The sequence below is a fragment of the Periplaneta americana genome, chromosome 4, assembly GCF_040183065.1.
Source record: "Periplaneta americana isolate PAMFEO1 chromosome 4, P.americana_PAMFEO1_priV1, whole genome shotgun sequence".
In the NCBI taxonomy this organism is placed as follows: domain Eukaryota; kingdom Metazoa; phylum Arthropoda; class Insecta; order Blattodea; family Blattidae; genus Periplaneta; species Periplaneta americana.
Genome location: NC_091120.1, coordinates 133,831,055 through 133,850,772, shown reverse-complemented (window position 1 = coordinate 133,850,772; position 19,718 = coordinate 133,831,055). Strand labels below are relative to the sequence as shown.

General features: G+C 34.1%; 2 protein-coding genes across 3 annotated transcripts in view; one reads left to right on the top strand and one right to left on the bottom strand.

Annotated features, from left to right (window-relative positions):
• The window catches only part of Csgalnact (Chondroitin sulfate N-acetylgalactosaminyltransferase), a 1,311,749-nt gene that overhangs the window by 314,065 nt on the left and 977,966 nt on the right, over positions 1-19,718 (bottom strand). The gene's annotated exons all lie outside the window — the stretch shown is intronic.
• Positions 1-19,718, top strand: part of LOC138698869 (uncharacterized) — a 58,648-nt gene that overhangs the window by 8,627 nt on the left and 30,303 nt on the right. For both annotated transcript variants that reach the window (XM_069825075.1, XM_069825076.1), the window contains exons 3-5: positions 7,983-8,061; positions 12,549-12,598; positions 18,323-18,361. In XM_069825075.1, coding sequence (XP_069681176.1) covers positions 7,983-8,061; positions 12,549-12,598; positions 18,323-18,361 — 168 coding nt within the window. The remainder of the gene's footprint in view (positions 1-7,982; positions 8,062-12,548; positions 12,599-18,322; positions 18,362-19,718) is intronic.

The window sequence follows — 19,718 nt, the reverse complement described above, 5'->3', positions numbered from 1 at the left end:
AAAAGTGAATTTTCAAGGATACATTGTACCCCATACGCTGATGACTTCAATAAGTTCCTTGTAGTTGTCAGCTTTCACATTTCCAAGAAAATTAGAGCATAGGCCTACTTGTCTGAAAGCTAACCATGCACATTTCTCTTTTTTTATAGCAATTCCACAAAGTTGTCATCATGAATGATCTCACGGATTTTGGCCCAATAAATATACCCTTTTTAACTTACTATCAATTAGTTTAGAAAATTTTTCCCTCAAGTACCCAAAAACCTGACCATGTTTATCCAAAGTCTTGAAAAAAATTTTCATCAACCCTAATTTTATAGGTAACGGTGGTAACAGAATCTTGTCTTTCTCAACTAAAGAGTGATTCTTAACAATCTTCTCTCCAGGAATTTATCTGTGACTTCGGAGTAAATTCACCGCAAACATAACAAAACAAGTTCGGGTTATTCACACATTTGCCTGACATGGCGAACTCAATAATTTAATTAAAATATTATAATTAAAAATAATTATGAGGAATGCTGTTATCGTTTTTTTAAATACACCATACACTTCACTTCACAGTACAAACTTACATTCACAATTTCTCGAACATAAACAAACATAAAATACGGCTATTCGCGAAGCGATCGCAAAGAAAGTTAGCGCATTACTAAGGAAGCAATTCACAAAAGAACAATTTTAACAGAAAAACAGGACATTAATCTACTGCCACATGTTCCCCTTCACCAAATATTAAGTGCCATTCATAAACATAAAAGATCGGTAAAAGCTTCTTATCCATTTGTTTGGAACCAAACGTTAAGCCGGATGCTGAGACCGGAAACCATAAAACTATAAAATGAGGGTGTTCTGCAAAAGATTTAGGTGATACAGCAAAACAGATGTCATATTCGTTATCAGTACATCTCAGTACATGAAGATAGTAGTTTTATTTAAAGGAGTATTTCATCGTTTATCAGCGTAATCTTCCTTTATCCAAAAACTACTCTCATTCTTCATTACTGTCTTTCTTCTCTTCACTTATGCGTCGACTTTTCTTTCCTTTTAGTGCCAATTAATTGTCATTACCATTTTAATTTGTCACTTTTACTTTTATTACTATACAGTTCCGCAATCGAATGTTCGAATTTTGGTTCCTTTCTTCTTTTTCTTCAGTACGAAAACTTACGCCATCGCTTCAGAAAGAGAAAGAGATTTTCAACATGCCTTCTTCTCTCTAGCTGCAGCTAATATCTATATATCTGTTATGAAGTGCGCCTTATTAGCATTTTTAAAGCTACGACCCGTTGCTGTAATTATTTCGAATATTTATTTTTAATGTCTTCCTTATTAATATTATTTCCTTTGTCACAAATCTCTCTTTCATTTACAATATGCCTCTATTTTCTTCTTCCATATGTCCTATTTTCATATTTTTTTACTATCATCTGCATTACATTTTATTTCATCTTAACTTCCCATAAAATTTCTTAGACATTATACACATATAGAATACATTTCGGCCCTCATGTTTCAACTTTTGTTCATTTAGACACATTCGTAGGTTCATTCTGTCCCATGTATCACTGTCTCCAATGCCAGAGTGTTAAAATTAATTATGATTACGCAGGCCTACTTCTTTTGCACGTGAACACCGTAACCAGACACAGCCTATGTATGTACACATTTATGAATAAATAAATACATAAATAAATGATTGCAATTACAATAATACCCGCCCCGTAACAATTTTTTCCTTCAAATTAAAGCCAGCTTTGCAGGGAATTATGCCTGAAAACTAGATTTGTATAGTCAGTGCCGTATTTACCATCTGTGTTAGTAGAAACATTCTTCACACCCATATTCATTCATTCAATCAATGTGTTCTGTCCAAGGACAGATCTTCCATTGCAAAGCCAGTATTTTCCAATTTTTCCTTTCAGTCTCCGCATATGATCCATGTATCTTAATATTGTCAACCATTCTCATTTATCAACAAAAAGATACAAAAACTTCACAACAACAGGGGTGAAAGTGAGATAGGAGTTTCCGGTAGCAAGACTGTCCAGATTGTTATTTGTTGTCCGGCGCTAAATGTTTCAGTAGAGTTTTCTAACTGGTTGCTTTTGGTATAGCTCGTTAACTCCACAGTATAATAAAATGGGCACCATATTTATTTTGAGATGAAAACCCTATGACACTGTTATAAGTCGTTTGTTCGTTAATATTATTTAATTAAAAAGGCAAATGAAAATTTCATAAAAACAACGACTGATGTTTTATTTGAACTTGTTCTGAAAAATAATTTCGTATTCACTTAATTAAATAACATAAAAAACACAAAAATAATGACATTCGTATTTAACAGTCATCATAGCAAGAAAAACACCAATTTCGCGCTCATATATTCAAGTTTTAAGGTTCACGTCCAGGCCATCAGGAGAGCAACAGTTTACTCAGCTTCCTTGTAGTAACATGCGCCTTGCATTAATTCCTATTATTTTGTTGTTCTGTGCTCACAACTGAGAATAAATTAAAACACTCATTGCTGTATACATGACACACTTTATATGTTCTGTGAAAAGGACCATTTCCTGGAACACAAAATAAGCTATAATTCAACAAAATGTAGTTGATACTTTTAAATCTTTCTTGAGCCATATTGTACAGGACAGTATTATGAAATATGATCCAGCTCCTCAATTGTAATTCAACTTATAGTTCACTTTTGCACAAAACCCTGGTTACAGATTTCTAATGCATTGTATTTCCTTCTCCAGTATACTAATTTTCTGTTCTTTCTGTCCTTTATTTTTTTCTTTCTGTTTTTTCTTATTGTTTCGAAGTTTCTTTACCATTCCCATCTCGTCTCCTTCATTTAACAAATAACACTAGTCTGCGATGAAATTTCTGCCTCCAAAGTTTTAATGTTTTTAGGGTATTTTTAGCATGCTAAAATCAAATTCAAAGCCAAAAAGTTCCTATCACGTACCATTTTTTTTGTTATTTTAATTTTCTTATAATATATTACGACAATTTATAGCGTAATTATTTAAACTGTAATACTTTAACATATGTAGGTTTAGTATGTTAGGATATGAAAAACCAAGTGTATTCAACATATTTTTAAGGTGTTTATATTGAAAACCAAGGACACTGGATGTTTCTTAGCAGATAGAGGGGTGTAAGCACACAAGGAAGTTAGGGAGAAATAACGTGCAGCCTTGTCATTATTTTTATTTGTGGAAGACAGAAATGTCAGCCACTCCTTGGTGAGAGACTGAACTTAACTCGTCTAGTTCCTCTCACATTTCATTAGTCTGCGTTTCATCTGGAAAGGAAACGAAATCAGTTTGAAGCTTGATTGTGGAGTAGAATGTTGAAAGTTTTTAGTTCAGTAAGAAAATATTTACCATGTTGCATCGAGGATGTCTAAATACTCCAGACCACTTTTGTTATATAACTTGTGTAGGATATACACATTGCCTAAGCAGAGGTGTAATATTACAGATTTTGTGAAAAAGTCATACCATGCCTATTTTGGAATCAAACTTGGAGACCAAAGTAAAGCTTGGGCACCATACAAAGTATGTAGAGTATGCACTGAAGAAATTCGTCATTTGATCAATTGGAGAAGACCGTTGTTATCTTTTGGAGTACCTATTGTTTGGAGAGAGCAGTCGAACCATAGTAATGACTGCTACTTCTGTTCGTGTGATGTTAAGGGGTACGATTCTAAACATAAAAATCAAATCGTGTATTCAGTTGTTCGGTCAGCCATTTTACCTATGCCTAATGTACCAATCCCTGTGCGACCAGAAAATCTTAAACCTCATTCTATTGGTACTGACAACGTGAAATAGGTTTTAAATACTTTTTCTCCGAAGATGATAATCTTGTATATTGCAGCAATATGAAAGAATTTATGCTAAAACTTGGACTTCCAAACTATGACCTAAGTGAATGGAGACTGTTCATTGATGCTTCCAAGCGAAGTTTAAGCGATTTCCTCCTCCATAACGGAAACATTTTTGGTTCAGTGCCCGTTGCCTATTCAGTGATCCTCAAAAAAACATACACAAATTTGCAACTGCTGTTATTGCGACTAGACTATAGGAACACAACTGGCAAGTTTGTGATGATTTCAAAGTTCTTACTATGTTGCTGGGTCAACAATATGGTTTTACCAAATTCCCATGCATTCTTTGCCTGTGGGATATTAGGACACGAGTTGATCACTGGACTATGAAAGACTGGCCACCTCGACAAAATATGGAAGTCGGTTGTAAGAATATTGTGCGCCAAAGCTTTGTGAGCTCTTCTGAAGTTGTGCTGCCATCTCTCCACATGAAGCTTGGCTTAATGAAACAGCTTGTAAAGGCTTTAAATAAGGATGGAGGCTGTTTTAAGTATATATGTGAGAAATTTCCACTACTATCTGAAGTAAATTGAAAGAAGATTTATATTTAATGGTCCTCACATAAGAAAACATGCCTGGTGCAACATTTAAAAACACTATGGAAGAAAGGAGAAATCAACATGGATATTGTTTTGTGAAGCTGTTTTAAAATTCTTGGCAACAAGGATCCTAATTACCGAAACATTGTGGCTAACATGCTTGAAGCATACAAAGAATTCGGTTGTAACATGAGTATCAAAATTTTCTGTTTTCTCAGCTAGATTATTTCGCCGAAAACCTAGGATTTTTCAGGTAAGAGTAAGATGAACGATTTCACAAGGATCTGCAGGAGTTCGAAAGAAGGTACCAGGGACGCGGGGGCATCAGTATACTTGGTTATTATTGTTGGATATTACAGCGTGAAATACCTGAAGAGAAACATAAAAGAAAGAGGAACAGGAGGACTTTCTCAACTAAGAAGCAAGTGGTGTAATTTTTTGTGTGGTACATTGTGCTAATTTATACATCCAATAATGAAGTAAACAAGACAAAACAAAGCAAAAACACTCTAGTGACACGTATGGACAACCATACACATAATTTCAGCAAGTTGTGTCTTTTAAATATTGTTTTTGAATTTGAAATAAAAAAGTGAAATGAAAAAGTTTCTGATGAAATTCACGTAATTATAAAATACATTTAAAGTGATTTTGCAAACAAACTTGACGTGATAGAAGCAAACTGATTGAAAATTCGAATTCAGCACATCGACATTATATAAAATCACGTTACTTAGTTTAGGCAACAAACACAAAGTTGAAATTCGCAGGCTAGTGTAATCAATGACGTAACAATATATTCTAATAATTATGCTTACTTTTTTAATTTTGTCTTTATTTATCAATTACATCAGGCATGCCAAAACCCTGCACATTGTGCAATGGAGTACATTGTGCTGTGGTCTCTGTGCGCTGTGCACTTTCTATTCTCCTCCCTGGTAGGAGTGAATCGGCTTGGAGGGGAGCGCGACAGGGCTTACATAGGGTTGCCAACCCTTCCGTATTTCTCGGGATCTCCCGTATTTCCCCCTAATTTTTAACAGTCTTCCGGCTCCCGTATTTTCCTTCTCTTCGAGCATTTTTCTCCTCATTTTTGCATAATGTAAAAATCATTATTCTAAATATTTGATTTTGCCATGAATTATGGTTTACATGATGACTTTTTTGTTCAAGAGATGCACTGAAATGTTCAGTCTTTGTAGAAGGTAATGCTTACCAGAAATGGGTTTTAGTGCTTACCCGTTTAAAATCAAACAATATTAATATTATACATTTAGAAAAACTAGCTAATTTTGTTCTAAGCATACCAAGTAGTAATGCTAATACAAAGAGGATATTTCATCTCATGAAGAATAATTGGACAGATGTTCGAAACAGGAGCATAACACATCTAATCAAATCAGAGCTCCAAACTGCAACCGACTTCAACTATTACGCGAGACAAACTCAGTCTAAAAATACTCTTAAATTAAGCGTAGCTGGCGAAGTGTAGAATAAAATTGTTTTTTAGAACTGAACGGAATAATTTGTCAATTTCTTATGTAAAATTTTGTCGATTCTTTAATTTCCCGCATTTTCTTCAAAAAAAGTTGACACCCTAGATGTACAGTATCTGCAGTAACAAATCAGCTTTTATTTCAATAACACAGTTTGAGTATGGTTGCTGGTTGAGCTGTGGCTGTGAATGCGTTTTGAAAAATAAAGTCAGGAGTCCACAGATATAACGAAGAAGAGAAATCACGAATCATAGAACATAATTACTACAATGTTTTCCTCAGCCAACATTAGCTAATTATTTTAAAATGATAGGCTTCCATCAGCCCATGTCGAGCTTATAGTGTTGTGACTGTTTAGATCAGATGAATGAAGTTCTCAAAATATGATGTCGTCAGCACTTATTTCTTAATCAGTACTCTCACGGCAAAACGAACTTGACAATGGCGTCGTTTTGGAGTCTGTACTTACACAGTCATCTAAGGTTAGACGACTTGCGATTTCCATTTGATAAGTGATAACAATACTGAGTGAGGTATACATGCAAGATTCTTGAGGTTATAAGGGAGCGAAGAAAGCAACTATTTACAAAGCGGAAAAATGTTATGGAAAAATATATAATGGCAAATTTTTCATTTCACGCCACTGTGTTCTGTTAATACACTTATGTTAATCAATTTTTAAACATTCATTTCATTTTTTAACCTGACGTTAAGAGAATGTCGTTGCTTCATAGCATGTTAACTGCACTTTTAACTTCTTTCAGTAATGCTCCCAACTTGTTTATAATTTTAAACGAGTAAGCACTAAAACCCATTTCTGGCAAGCATTCATTCTACAAAGACTGCACATTTCAATGCATCTGTTGAACAACAAATGCATCATATAAACCATCATTCATGGCAAAATCAAATGTTTAGAATATTTTTTTACATTACTGTCAACATTTTCCAAATTGACTATATGTAAATTTAAATTATAAATTTAAGATATATTATTTATTATTATTAATGTTAATTTATTGACATTATTGACTTTCAGAAAGGAAATAATTTCAGTGTAAAACCCTCACAATGCTTTACTGCATATATTTGGGAGTTGGCCTATAATATTTTCTTTAACATTTACATAACAAAGGTCCCATTAATTCTTGACGAACAATAAAAGGGTATTATTTTAAAATAATTAGTACCTACTACGTAAAATGAAATACTGTGTTCGTTTTCTGTTGTTTCGAATTTACTGCAATATTTATATTTTCTTCAAATACTGTATAAAAATCATGTTAATAAATGATGCTTTACAGACCACTGCTTTGTGAAGTGTAACTGAGTAAGCGTAGTGTTTCTTGTGTTACAATTGTCAAATAGCCTATAGACAGTGACAATATATTGTATTTATTCCTTCTGCTAAGTGTATATACGTATAACCGGTATGTCAATTTAATCCAACACCAGAAGCGCAGAATAACTGTTATACACCCTTTCTGCTAAGAACTGATAAGAGCAAGGCGTGAATGACGCAATCTGCACAGGCCGGTTATCCCGCACACATAGTCTACTGCACATTCAGTGTCTCATTTCTAGCATGCCTGAATCACTTTAATTGCCTACTTCTAGTTCATATGATAATTTCCTTGGTGTCCTTCGGCCTAGCTGTGTTGATATAAACGCGTATATTTCAGAATTAAGGTATTATTTTGTCCTAATTGTTGGTCCTTATATTGTATTAGTAACTGTAATTTTATGTGAAGTCACAATCTATTACATAAGGAAAAAGAAAGCTAATTTTGAAGCATCATACTACAATAGAAACTAAGCTCAATGCATTTCCAACTGGCTGCTGAAGGTCACGTACAAACGTACAAACCCTGCACGAGTCACTGAATTGAAAACTATGAACTGAAGCACTGGTACTTCAGGCTGTCCCAGCTGACTTTAGTTAAGGCAAATGGTACAGGAATGGGGTAAGCAAGAGTGGAAAATACAGTCCGTTGCTTGACCTTGATCCGACAGTTCGAAATGCACTGACAATAGTCTCTTTTACAGGACTGCTGCCAAACCAAGTTCGAAAAATCTGAAGAAGAAAAAACTATAACAAGAAAATGCGCCCAAGATTGGATCCAAAGTAAGATATAGAATACCGGTATATATATCCTCAAGTTTCTTACGTTGTAGTATATTTCTTGGACAAAAATGGATTATTATATTACTTTTATTAAAAAAATGTTATTCTTCTAAAGCATTTCTTCGTCTTCCCTTAAAGTATTATGCTCTATGGCCTGTTACGATCTCACGGTTTAATTTTCAACCAGCGTTCCATTGGACGACCTAGAAATCTCTTCCCGTTTGGACAACAGTGGAACATGGCTTTTGGGGTACACATGCGATGCAAATGATTTATCCATTTGTTCTGATGATATTGTAAGTGATGCATTAAAGGTTATAATTGTAATCCTTCCATTATATTCTGATTACGTTTATAATTCCATTTTGTATATCCTGCTATGTACCTCATAAAGTTCATTTCATTAACCGCTAATCTGCTTTCATTTCTCTTCATTAATGTCCATGGCTCACTATTGTAACAAAGTTCTGGTCTCGCCAAGGTCTTGCATAGGAAAATTCTACTATGTTTTAATACTAATGAAGGTTTTTACATTTATAATATTGCTAATTTATTATTCTCGCTGTTTTGATGTATTCATAATTTTTCTCCGGCATGTTTAACTCATTAAAAAAGGTTAATGTGTTTCTGAGACATATAAATTAATTTACTCTCTAATAATTCTGAATTCAAACATATTTTGCAAGGCACAGGGTATTTTCTGCAGAATGATATAATTGTTTAATAGATTTTCATATAATATTTAAGATCAATATGTAAAAAATTATATACATAACATTGTAAACCATCTTCTGAGTATGCTACCAGATCTAGATTGTCCGCAAAAAGTAGTGAACCTGATTGCAAATTTCTTATTAAGTTTCATACATATTCATGAGGCAACTGTTTTCAATATCAAATTATTTAATTTATATATATATATATATATATATATATATATATATATCGGATTTATAAAATAAAACTATCTGCCCTTCAATAAGGGTGACCACAAGGATCCAGAAAACAAATACATATATGAAAGTTTACGATGAAACAATGCAAATACATACAATAAATTTCAAAAGAAAATTAAAGTTAATCATATTACTTGAAATAGAGATGAAATTGCAAAATTTGAACGAGTCCTTTAGAGTTTCTCTAAGGATTTTCTCAGCATTGTAAAATGTGAATACCTTTGATTTTAAAGGTGCTATGCATAGACATTTCGCTAGCCCGCGTTACGAGCGTTCTAAACTAGCCCCGGCTATCGACTGGTTACTTGTACAGGATTCATATCATATCGTATCGCTAACACTGGTTTATGAATACGAAAAAAGTTAGTTCGCTGATCATCCACTGGAAGTCCGCGCTAAGAATGGCTATGAATACGGCCTAAAAGGTTATAGGTGTATTTGGAGACGATACCACCAACTCCAAAAAGAATTCAGTGTACTGACCAACGATTAGCCATGATGCTATACTGCTTGCTAAAATAATAAGTGAAAGGTTCGTAGATGATTCTCTTTTCATCATCAGTAAGTTTTGGGTGTTGTGCATCTCTTTCAAACCTGATAGTCGGGTCTAGTATTGTTCCTGCGTTCTTTTTTCTATCAATGACAACAATATCTGCTCGTCTTGTTGAATCATCTTCCGAGATACAAAGCTCTTCTTCATGGACTTCTAATCCCTATTATCTTAGGATGTCAGTAAGCATTGTCCTTATCCTGTGATGGCGGTTGTTCAGTAGTAACTCAGTCTTTCGGCAGAAACCCAAAACATGTCCTAGTGTTTCAGTCTCGTGACATATTATATAATATATAATGAATCAAACAATGGTAGAAGGCCGCATCCTTACCTTACTCCTATAAGAATATCTGTCCATTTTTTTAACTTATTGTCACATAGGCCTATTACTGCAATTAGATTAGTTTCATAGAGACTATTACTACGTCATACTACTTTTGACCAATAAAACGGTACGAAAGAACGTGTTGAAACCAATGATGGCTGTTTATCGCTACAATTTTATCACGTTCCTAGCGTTTGTTTGTTTTTATCACTTCCCTAGAACTTGTTTCTTTGTTTGCCAAAATTTCAAACTTAAATTCTTTACGGTCCTATATAACATGCTTTGCGATCGTAATTTGCTGCCCGCACAGATAGTCAACTGAATATGGCGCTCCATTCGAACGTTCTGATGAAGCTAACATTAGTAAAATAGAATTTTAATAAATCAAATAATGCCTACTTTATTGTATTAGAGTACTTTACTTTGTGACCTGGTAGAGTGTAAGAGAAGGCCCTATGGCTTTAACTCTGCCAGTATAAATAAAGAATTATTACTATTATTATTATTATTATTATTATTATTATTATTATTATTATTATTATTACTTTATTTTTTCTAATCTTTATATACGCTCTTCTGTTTTTATCACCTCTCTGCCATTTGTTTATTTGTTTCCCAACATTTCAAACTGCAAATTCTTTGCCGTACTATAAAACATGCTTTGCGATCGAAATTTGTTTACCGCATAGACAGTCAACTAAAAATGACGGCTCCGTTGAAACGTTTTGGTTAAGCTAACATTAGTGAAGTAGAAGTTTATCAAGTCAATTATTATTTTATTGTATTAGAATACTTTACTTCTTTTAATCTGTATATAATTTCTTCCAATCGTGTAATAGTCAGTTAAAGCCCACTCGAGTTTTGATTTTTTGTAGATAAATCAAAACGTCTAGTCAGATTACTATTGATTATATTTGTTTACTATAAGTTGTTGAGGAGCATGTTCTGTGGCTAATACATTTTAAAATGTACTTCTATTTATCCATCGTATTTGTAAAATGGTTTTTATAGTTTTCATATTTTAATCTCCCTTTTGAATAATTTTCCATTTTACGTTTTAAAAATAATGCTTATTTAATATCTACTTTTGCATTTTGAGAAATTATAAATAAATTGACCACTCAAAGCGCATTTCATTTTTTCTAAATTAATATTGTCTCGTGTACGTAATACGACAAATTTTTGGTTGGTATATTTGTTACACATTTTGCTTTACCTATTGTTTTTTTTTTTCATATTTAAATAACCACAGCCAGACGTAAAATCTCAGATCCGCGTCAGAACGTATAAGGTATAAGAGTGTTTCATGACATGTTATAATACGTCCTCATGAAGTTGTGATGTGAGAATTATTATATTCACGAAGCATAACATGGAAAATGAGAGTTCTCTTCAAAACTATTACCCGATTAAAAATAATACTTAAGATTATAGGTGCAACAAGCATGATTTCATCTAAACCACGAAATGATATAACAAAAATGTTTAATGAAACAAGATAAATGTTGAAGGGAATTGGCATCAATTGATTCACTATAGGATATATTCCCCATAAAATATAATGCTAAATTATAATTATTAAGAGGAAACGGGTTTATAAGTGCTAAAAGGAGAGAATCTCAGAACTAAAAATCCAGTTTAGGAATTTTGGGAGTTTATATAGAATTAACAATTAATAATTTTAATTTTAGCAAATATTCAATTTGAGGTAGAGTTTATGTACAAAGAGCAGGTGCTGACAGTAAAAGTTACTGAACTGAAAACTCAAATTTTATCAGTGAAAGAGACTGATTGCTGATTGGTCAGTTTCATTTTGCATTACGGGGTTGCACTGACGCGAAAGCTAATTTGCAAACTCTCGCTTAATCTGAACAATCTACCACCACTTTCATGCTAGATTTACATTTCCATACGAACTTCGGTTCCAGGAAATTTAGGTAAAATATTTTTCCCTCTCCTTCTAAGACCAATATGTAACAAAGTTTCCGGACCGGTGTTTGTTGCTAAGATGTATAAGTTTTTACGTTTTCAATAACATTTTTGTAGTTGTTTTATATTTCTGCATTTTTAGTAACGGTATTTTTAGTTTTTAAGACGTACGGATAGCTCAGTTGGTAGAGCAACTGGTTAAGGACTAGAAGGTCCGGGGTTTAATCCCGGATGATGGCAGTATTTTATCGTTGCCAACTTCCAGAACGGCCATGTGTTTACTTAGCTTCCTATCAAATTGAGTATCGGGTCTTTCCCGGGGGGTGAAAGACGGTCGGAGCGTGGTGCTGAGCACACCACCTCATTCTAGTGCCGAGATCAAAAAGCATGGGGCCCTACCTCCATGCCCTCAATTGGCTTCATGGCATATGTAGAGGCTATTTGTACCTATATTTTTATTTTAACTATAGTACGCAAAATACTAAAAAGAAAGGCGCTTTTAGACATAAGCTTGGTTTTTAGGCATTTATAGGACTTTATTTAGGCGTTTTAGGTTCTATACAATTTCAATAGGGAGATTCTGTGTACAGTAAACGTAGAAATATCTTAATAACATACGTCTAGGACGTAGCGAACAAAATAGATATGGGACTAGAAATTCATTCCTTTATTATTATAGACAAAACTCAAAGGACAATGGTCTAATATTATTTTTATTGTTCCCTAGAGGATCCAGATTTGAAAAAGAACTTTCGTAACAACGTGGACGCAATTATGGTAAGTAAATATGAAATTATAATATTCTTCATAGACCTATAGAATTATTTTGAGGACAAGATATGGTATTACAAACCTACACCAAACAATCAAAACGAATATAAATAGCTAGATATTTGGAGAGCCGTAGAATTTGCCAGACCAACGCTCAAAATAATCAGTACCATAACTCCACAAGACAACAATACAAGCATAAATGATAATAATGGTGATAAAATTGTAAATCGTGAAGCTGATATGAACTGATGATGCAGATTATGATTACGACAGAAATAATATTTCTGGACATGGTGTAAATGTAAAAAAAAAATAGAGGTGATGATTGATGACACGATAGTGGTTGGAATGGAGCCTGTTATTGTGATTATAGGAATGAAGCTCAGATTCTCAACATAAGGCTCAATAACAGTGAAAATTATTAAAGATATGACCTGCTAATGGGTACAAACAGAAATAGCAATTGCGAGGTTTGCTACTATTGCGTTGGTGTTGATCAAGAAGTTTGTGGCAGTTATCGTGAAGAAAATTTTAATGGTGAGCAGCAGGCCATGACATGTGCGTAATGCCTTCGTCCGTTACATTTGCAATATTCGTAAATATGATCATGTTTCCCCATATTTCCAAACTGTCTTGGTTAAAGTTAGGCGATCGACGAGCCCTGTATTCTCTTATTCTCTTATTTCAAATTCTGCTCATCGCTACCCCAATCTATTTGACTTCTCGTTTTCAAAATTTATCGCAAATCATCAGCTCAAGTAGTACTGTACTAGCTTTCATCATAACAATTTACTCATTATACCCTACCACAAGACATCTTTATATTCTTCATCCTATACAATTTCAGTTGCTAGAAATTGGAACTTGTTTCCGAGTGATGTAAGGGGTTGTTGGACAATAAATTAATTTAGATCAAAATTACATAAATTCTTTCTTAACAGATTAATTACTGATTAATATTTGTTACTTATAATGAAACTAACATCTATTTATTCTTATTAAAATGATTAATTTGTCTAAATAAAATATAAAATCTCTAATGGCAAAATCTTATTACATTAATATTCTCATTACATCAATATATTGTAGATTTATATTTTACTACCTATAACATAGTTCTAGTAAATTTCTATTATATTATTTTTCATCATTTTAACTAACTAGGTATCTAAATTTAATTAATTATTCTTTACATATTGTATATAGACTGAATGGAATTAAATTAGCTCATAAAAAGTTATTACTTTTTCTTATAGGTTTATCTCACTTTAAATAAACATGTACTAGTCGTTATAACTTAACTGAAGTATAGTGGTGGAGAATCTTTTAATTGCATTGTAAATATTCATAATTTAAACATGTATGTCACCATTGTATTAAGGTAAGGTGAGTGGAAGAGAAGGCCTTATGGTCTTAACTCTGCCAGCGAAAATAAAACATTCTATTCTATTATGAGAAAAATGTTGCGGTGGCTAATATGAGGATGACTGTTACTTTGACAAGTTTTCTGGTGCTTATCATGAGAATATGATTATACTGGAGGTTTATCATGAGGATAAATATTGCACTGCAGGTCTGTCATGAAAATAATTAGGCCTACTGAAGTGTTGGTTATCATGAACATACCGATTCTGGTATTAGTTATGATGATGATAATAATGATTGTGATGCTTGTCATGAGGATAGTGATTGTAGTATTCGTAAACATGAGGCTAATGTTATGATAGTGATTATAAGGATACTGATTTGTGGAATTTGTTTATCATCTTGATACATATTTTGGTGGTGGATATCATGAGAACTCTACTGGAGGGGAAGATACCTTTGGGGAGACCAAGACATTGAAGGGAGAATAATATTAAAATAGATTTGAGGGAGGTGGGATATGATGACAGGGACTGGATTAATCTTACTCAGGATAGGGATCGATGCACAATGGGGCCAATTACAGAATAGCTGGCAAAACGTTCATTAGAATAAATAGAATAAAAATTATTTTTCCCTCTCCTTAACGCTGGAGGATTCTATTCTTTACATTGTTATATGAAAGGAAAATTCAAATTTAGGGCAAGTTATATTATAAAAAGTAATGTATTTAGTCAGAATTTGCTGTATAAAAACAATATATTTCCTTTTTTACATATTCTTACTGGTTGCTTCACATTTATCAATAATAATATGATTTTTTAAACCTTTAGGTGAAAAAGGGCGTATAACACAGCAGCAAATATGTTCATAGAATAAAGTGGTTATAGACATTATTTGCAAAAGGAAATAGTAAATGAAGGGAAGAACAAATTAGTGTGCTGTAGAAGATGAACTATGTTACTTTAGCTTATTTTACATACCATGAAACATCTTCAAAATTTAAAATTAAATTTCCCACAAACTGCATATTTTGCTATACGCCCCTCTTATAGCTAACTCCTCAATTGTGTTCGTGGTTATATTTATTTATTTAGGCCTATTTATTTATTTATTTATTTATTTATTTATTTATTTTGCTAATAATTGTAACATAAAATATAATGCAAATAGAAAAAAACTTTAGCTCACCCCTGAAAGAGTATAACTCGTGCTCAGGGGCGGATTCCTGATTTGAAAATATAGATATAGATAATGATGTAAATTATTGTATTGGAGATTATCACGGCAATAATGATTTTAGTTGAGGTCATCTAAGGATAATGATTTTTGTGGAGATATCATTATGGTAAATTTAGTTATGGTTTATTTAACGACGCTCGCAACTTCAGAGGTTATATCAGAGTCGCCGGTGTGAAGGAAATTTTGTCTTTTACATGCCAGTAAATCTACTGACATGAGGCTGTCGCATTTAAACACACTTTAAATACCATCAACCTAGGCCGGGATCGAACCCGCAACCTCGAGCATAGAAGGTCAGTGCTATACTCACTACACTATCGAGGCCGACTCATTACGGTAATGATTGCAGTGGATTTTATTATGAGGACAATGATTGCAGTGATGATTATCATGAGTACAAGTATATGGGTACTATGCATAGACATTTCGCTAGCGCGCGCTACGAGCGTGATAAACTAGCCCCGGCTATCGAGTGATTACTTGTACAGGATTCATATCATATCGTATCGCTAACACTGGTTTATGAATACGAAAAACGTTAGTTCACTGATCATCCACCGGAAGCCCGCACTAAGAATGTCTATGAATATGGCCCTTTGGTTTTAATTCAGTTTACCATAAGAATAGTGAATGTAGTGGAGATTATCATGAGCTTATTGTAATTGTATGGTTATCATCATCATGATGTTTGTAGTGGAGCTGGCTAATGGGATAATATTGTAATGAAGATTACAAGTGGGATAATAATTAGATCTTGGTACTTCATGGAATTGAATGTTTTCACCGATTTCCCATATTGAAAAAGTAAAAGTGGATTTTTGCCGATCGTGATTTTACGTTCAAATGAAGCCGATTTTATTTTACGTCAGTGCATATTTTGAAGATTTTTTTTCCAAATCCATATATATTTTTTTATTTTGCTTATTTCAATACGTATATTAATAATTTTACCTGTTTTGCCCGAAATATTATCTAATTTCAAAATTTCTCTCTATTAAAAATAAGAACAATTTTCAAGAAATATATACAGTACATTATGTGAAAAATAAAACCAATAACTAGTTAATTACTGCTGATGACATGAAATTGCTGCGACGTCAATGGATACTTCTCCCAAGTGCATAAGTTGTTGGGTCGTCTCCCAATTTAACATAAAGCTAGATCTGTGTACATACTAACTTACAAGTGCAATGCTTCAGGAGGCAGGGCGAAAATACGAGTCGCCTGACGCCTAGATGTCATTCAGACTTTTATCACAGTCTAGTATATATATAGTCACGAAGCTCAATATGTAGGAAATATGCATCCATAAACAGTTGCTAACCACTAGGATCTCTACTATCGCCCCGTTACAGACTATGCGAAATAGTATCGGCACAGTCTATTGCTCCTAGCACCCTCAACAACTCAAGCTTCGTGACTGTATATACTAGACTGTGCTTTTATTCTGATTTTGTCAAACGCAAAATGAATTTTTTAACATCTGCGACAATAAAGTCACTATTGTTGATATCATGAAACTGCTGCGAAATGTAACATGTACACTGGAAGCAGTTCCTGGATCACAAGGTAAAGCAGTGTCTGCAAAATGTAAGCGTGTGCTAGAGAATAATCCTGGCTCTAAATAAATTCTTCAGATTGCTGACATACTCAGTGGAAAATGTGATAGTCACTGAAATTTGGAACATTTCCGCTTACAAGTATGCACCAGTCACATCATGCTATGATGTCTAGAGATTGATCCCGACATTTAAATTAAATCCCACATACAGTGTGTTAAAAAAGTTATCCAGTATTTTAGGAGGTGACAGTATGCATGAAAACAAGAAAAAAGTGTCTAATAAACATGGATCCTACAACATATACTTTCTGAGATCTGAACATTGTTCATAGGAGGTGCTCAATGTGACGTCCATTCATGGCAATGCATTTCTCTGTCCTACAATACAGCAGACTACCAGATAATCATACCGTAATTGACACCCCTGGCATGGAATAATGATATGTCGCTAGGAATACTGAAAACAAAAGTCTTCTTGCGGATATGAGCGGGGTTCAGCAGAGATGGTGTTGTGAATTTTCGTAATCAGCATGTGTGGGCTGATGAAAATCCCCATGCAGTTGAAGAAACAAGGCATCAGCACCGATTCTCAATCAACTTATGGGCAGGTGTTCTTGGCGATAGATTAAGGGTCATACGTGCTTACACAGAGATTAACTGGGGCTCGTTATCAGGACTTTCTTATTAACGTATTGGCTACTTGCTGGAGTAGGCCTATGTGCCATACCAGCAAAGACTACAGATGTGGTTCATGCATGACGGCACATCAGGACTTTTTTTTCGCAATGAGCGTGAACACCTGATGTTAATATTTCAGGACCGTTGGACTGATCGGGGAGGCCCCACACCTTGACATGCTCGCTCCCCAAACCTAAATCCCCTAGACTTTTGGTTATCAAGAACAACCAGTTCAATTTCAAAGAGTGCGTGATTCCTTGCGCTGAAGGGCAGAGGAGTGCACTGCCATGAATGGACGTCACATTGAGCACCTCCCATGAACAAGTGTACAGATCTCAGAAAGTATGTGTTGTAGGATCCATGTTTATTAGACATTAATTCTTGTTTTGATGCATACTAGCACCTCCTAAAATATTGGATACTTTTTAGCGTTCTGTATAAGAGAAATTTCACCGTAGTAAAACTGAAGAGATTGTTGGTTGTTTACTGCTAAAATTATTACGTCCAAAGCAAGGGAAGTTCAAAAAAAGTTGGAAAATTAGAGCTGCACAGACCCAGAAACAAAATTTGGGGCTGTTGAGGAAAGTATGTCTTGTCGTATGATTCGCATGACAATGTAATATTGCAGCATCTGGCTAGAAACGTTAGTCACTTAGCCAATCCATTGCTAGCTTGCGCTGTACTTTATAGAACTGATGCGTATTAGTAAGTGTCTAATATAACAGTTGAACAAACAATTAGATACTCCTTTTTCGAAATAAAAATGACGTAAAACTTGTATTAACTTTTGGCAAATTGAAGTATTAAATTATGACGGAGAACATTAACGAAGCTTGTATATTTTGATGAATTCATATCTGAAATGTTTTCTTTATTTTCAGTGCCTAGTGGATGAATGTTATTACCAGAAGGTGGGAGTGGTGAGTAATCATATTTTAGAAGTTATTCTGTATCCAATTTTAATCCTTATACTAATGTTAATGTTTCTGCAGTAAGTTCATGGTAAAGAAATTACGTTCAAAATGGTGTTATACTAAAATTCTGATGGGCCCTTGTAATCATAATTCAGGTCCTCTGCTAAGAAGTTTGGTATTGGAGACATATTATTGTACGCTATGTAGCCAACTATACGAAGGCATTTAAAATTTGTGATTTAGGCCTTTCGACAATAATTGCAGGAATATTGAAGATTCTCCGTTCCTTCATTATTTATCTTGCTCTTGCATATCGGTATACATTGTATTAGGTCGATTAATAAATTCGTAGCGTTTTTGCTCGTCATTACAACAATGCGTTGTTAGGAGATCGTTTATTCTTTGTCATTTATTATTTGGAGTATTGTGCTTGTAAATATGCCTTGAGTTTTGAAGAATTCAAGAAAGTTTGTGTTATTGTGAACTAAAGAACATGGAGTGTCCAGTAGAAAAAAAAAGGAAAATTTCGGACATATTCTTTTGTTTGACTTCAATTTAGGAGGAAAAGCAGCGGATACGGCTCGAAACATTTGTGCCGTGTATGAGGAGAATACCTTCGAAGTAAATGGTTCAACACACAATACCCCATACAAGTTAGTGTCTCTCTACAGAAGATGTCGTTAAGCGTCTGGTGGGATAAGGAATGCGTCGTGTAATACGAATTGCTTCGCAGGAATGTAACCACAACTGATTATGAGTAATTTCAAGGGAAAAATTGTTCCCGAGCCGAGTATCGATCCCGGGACCATTGACTGAACGCACCAAAGCTTTAACTGACTGAGCTACCCAGGAACTTCACCCGACACCGTGTCAATTTTTCTCTTTATATTCACATAACTCGAGTGGGCTGTCAAGACGCCAGAAACCCACATCGAGTGCACACAAACTCTGTGTGACTTGAAATTGTGATTTTCTTTTAACGTACCTACAGTGACTTATATATTATGCATATTGGTGCTTTCAGTCGAAAGGTCCCGGGATTGACATCCAGCCCCGGAACAATTTTTTCCTTGAAATTATTCAAGTCTGCTTCACAGGGAGCTTTACCTGAAAGCTAGATTTTTACAACTGATCATGTTTATTATTAACAACTCAGAAACCTTGAGGCCGCAATTGTAGGAAAACGACCGGAAAGAATGTATTAAGAGTGTAATGTATTACTGCAACACAAAATTGCACTCCCGCACACCGTTAACATGACGAAAGCAGCTATCCCGGAGATTGATTGGGATGGGATTCCACATTTCACATATTCTACCCATTTGGCGCCCTCAGATTTCCACTTTATTTTTTCTTAATGGAA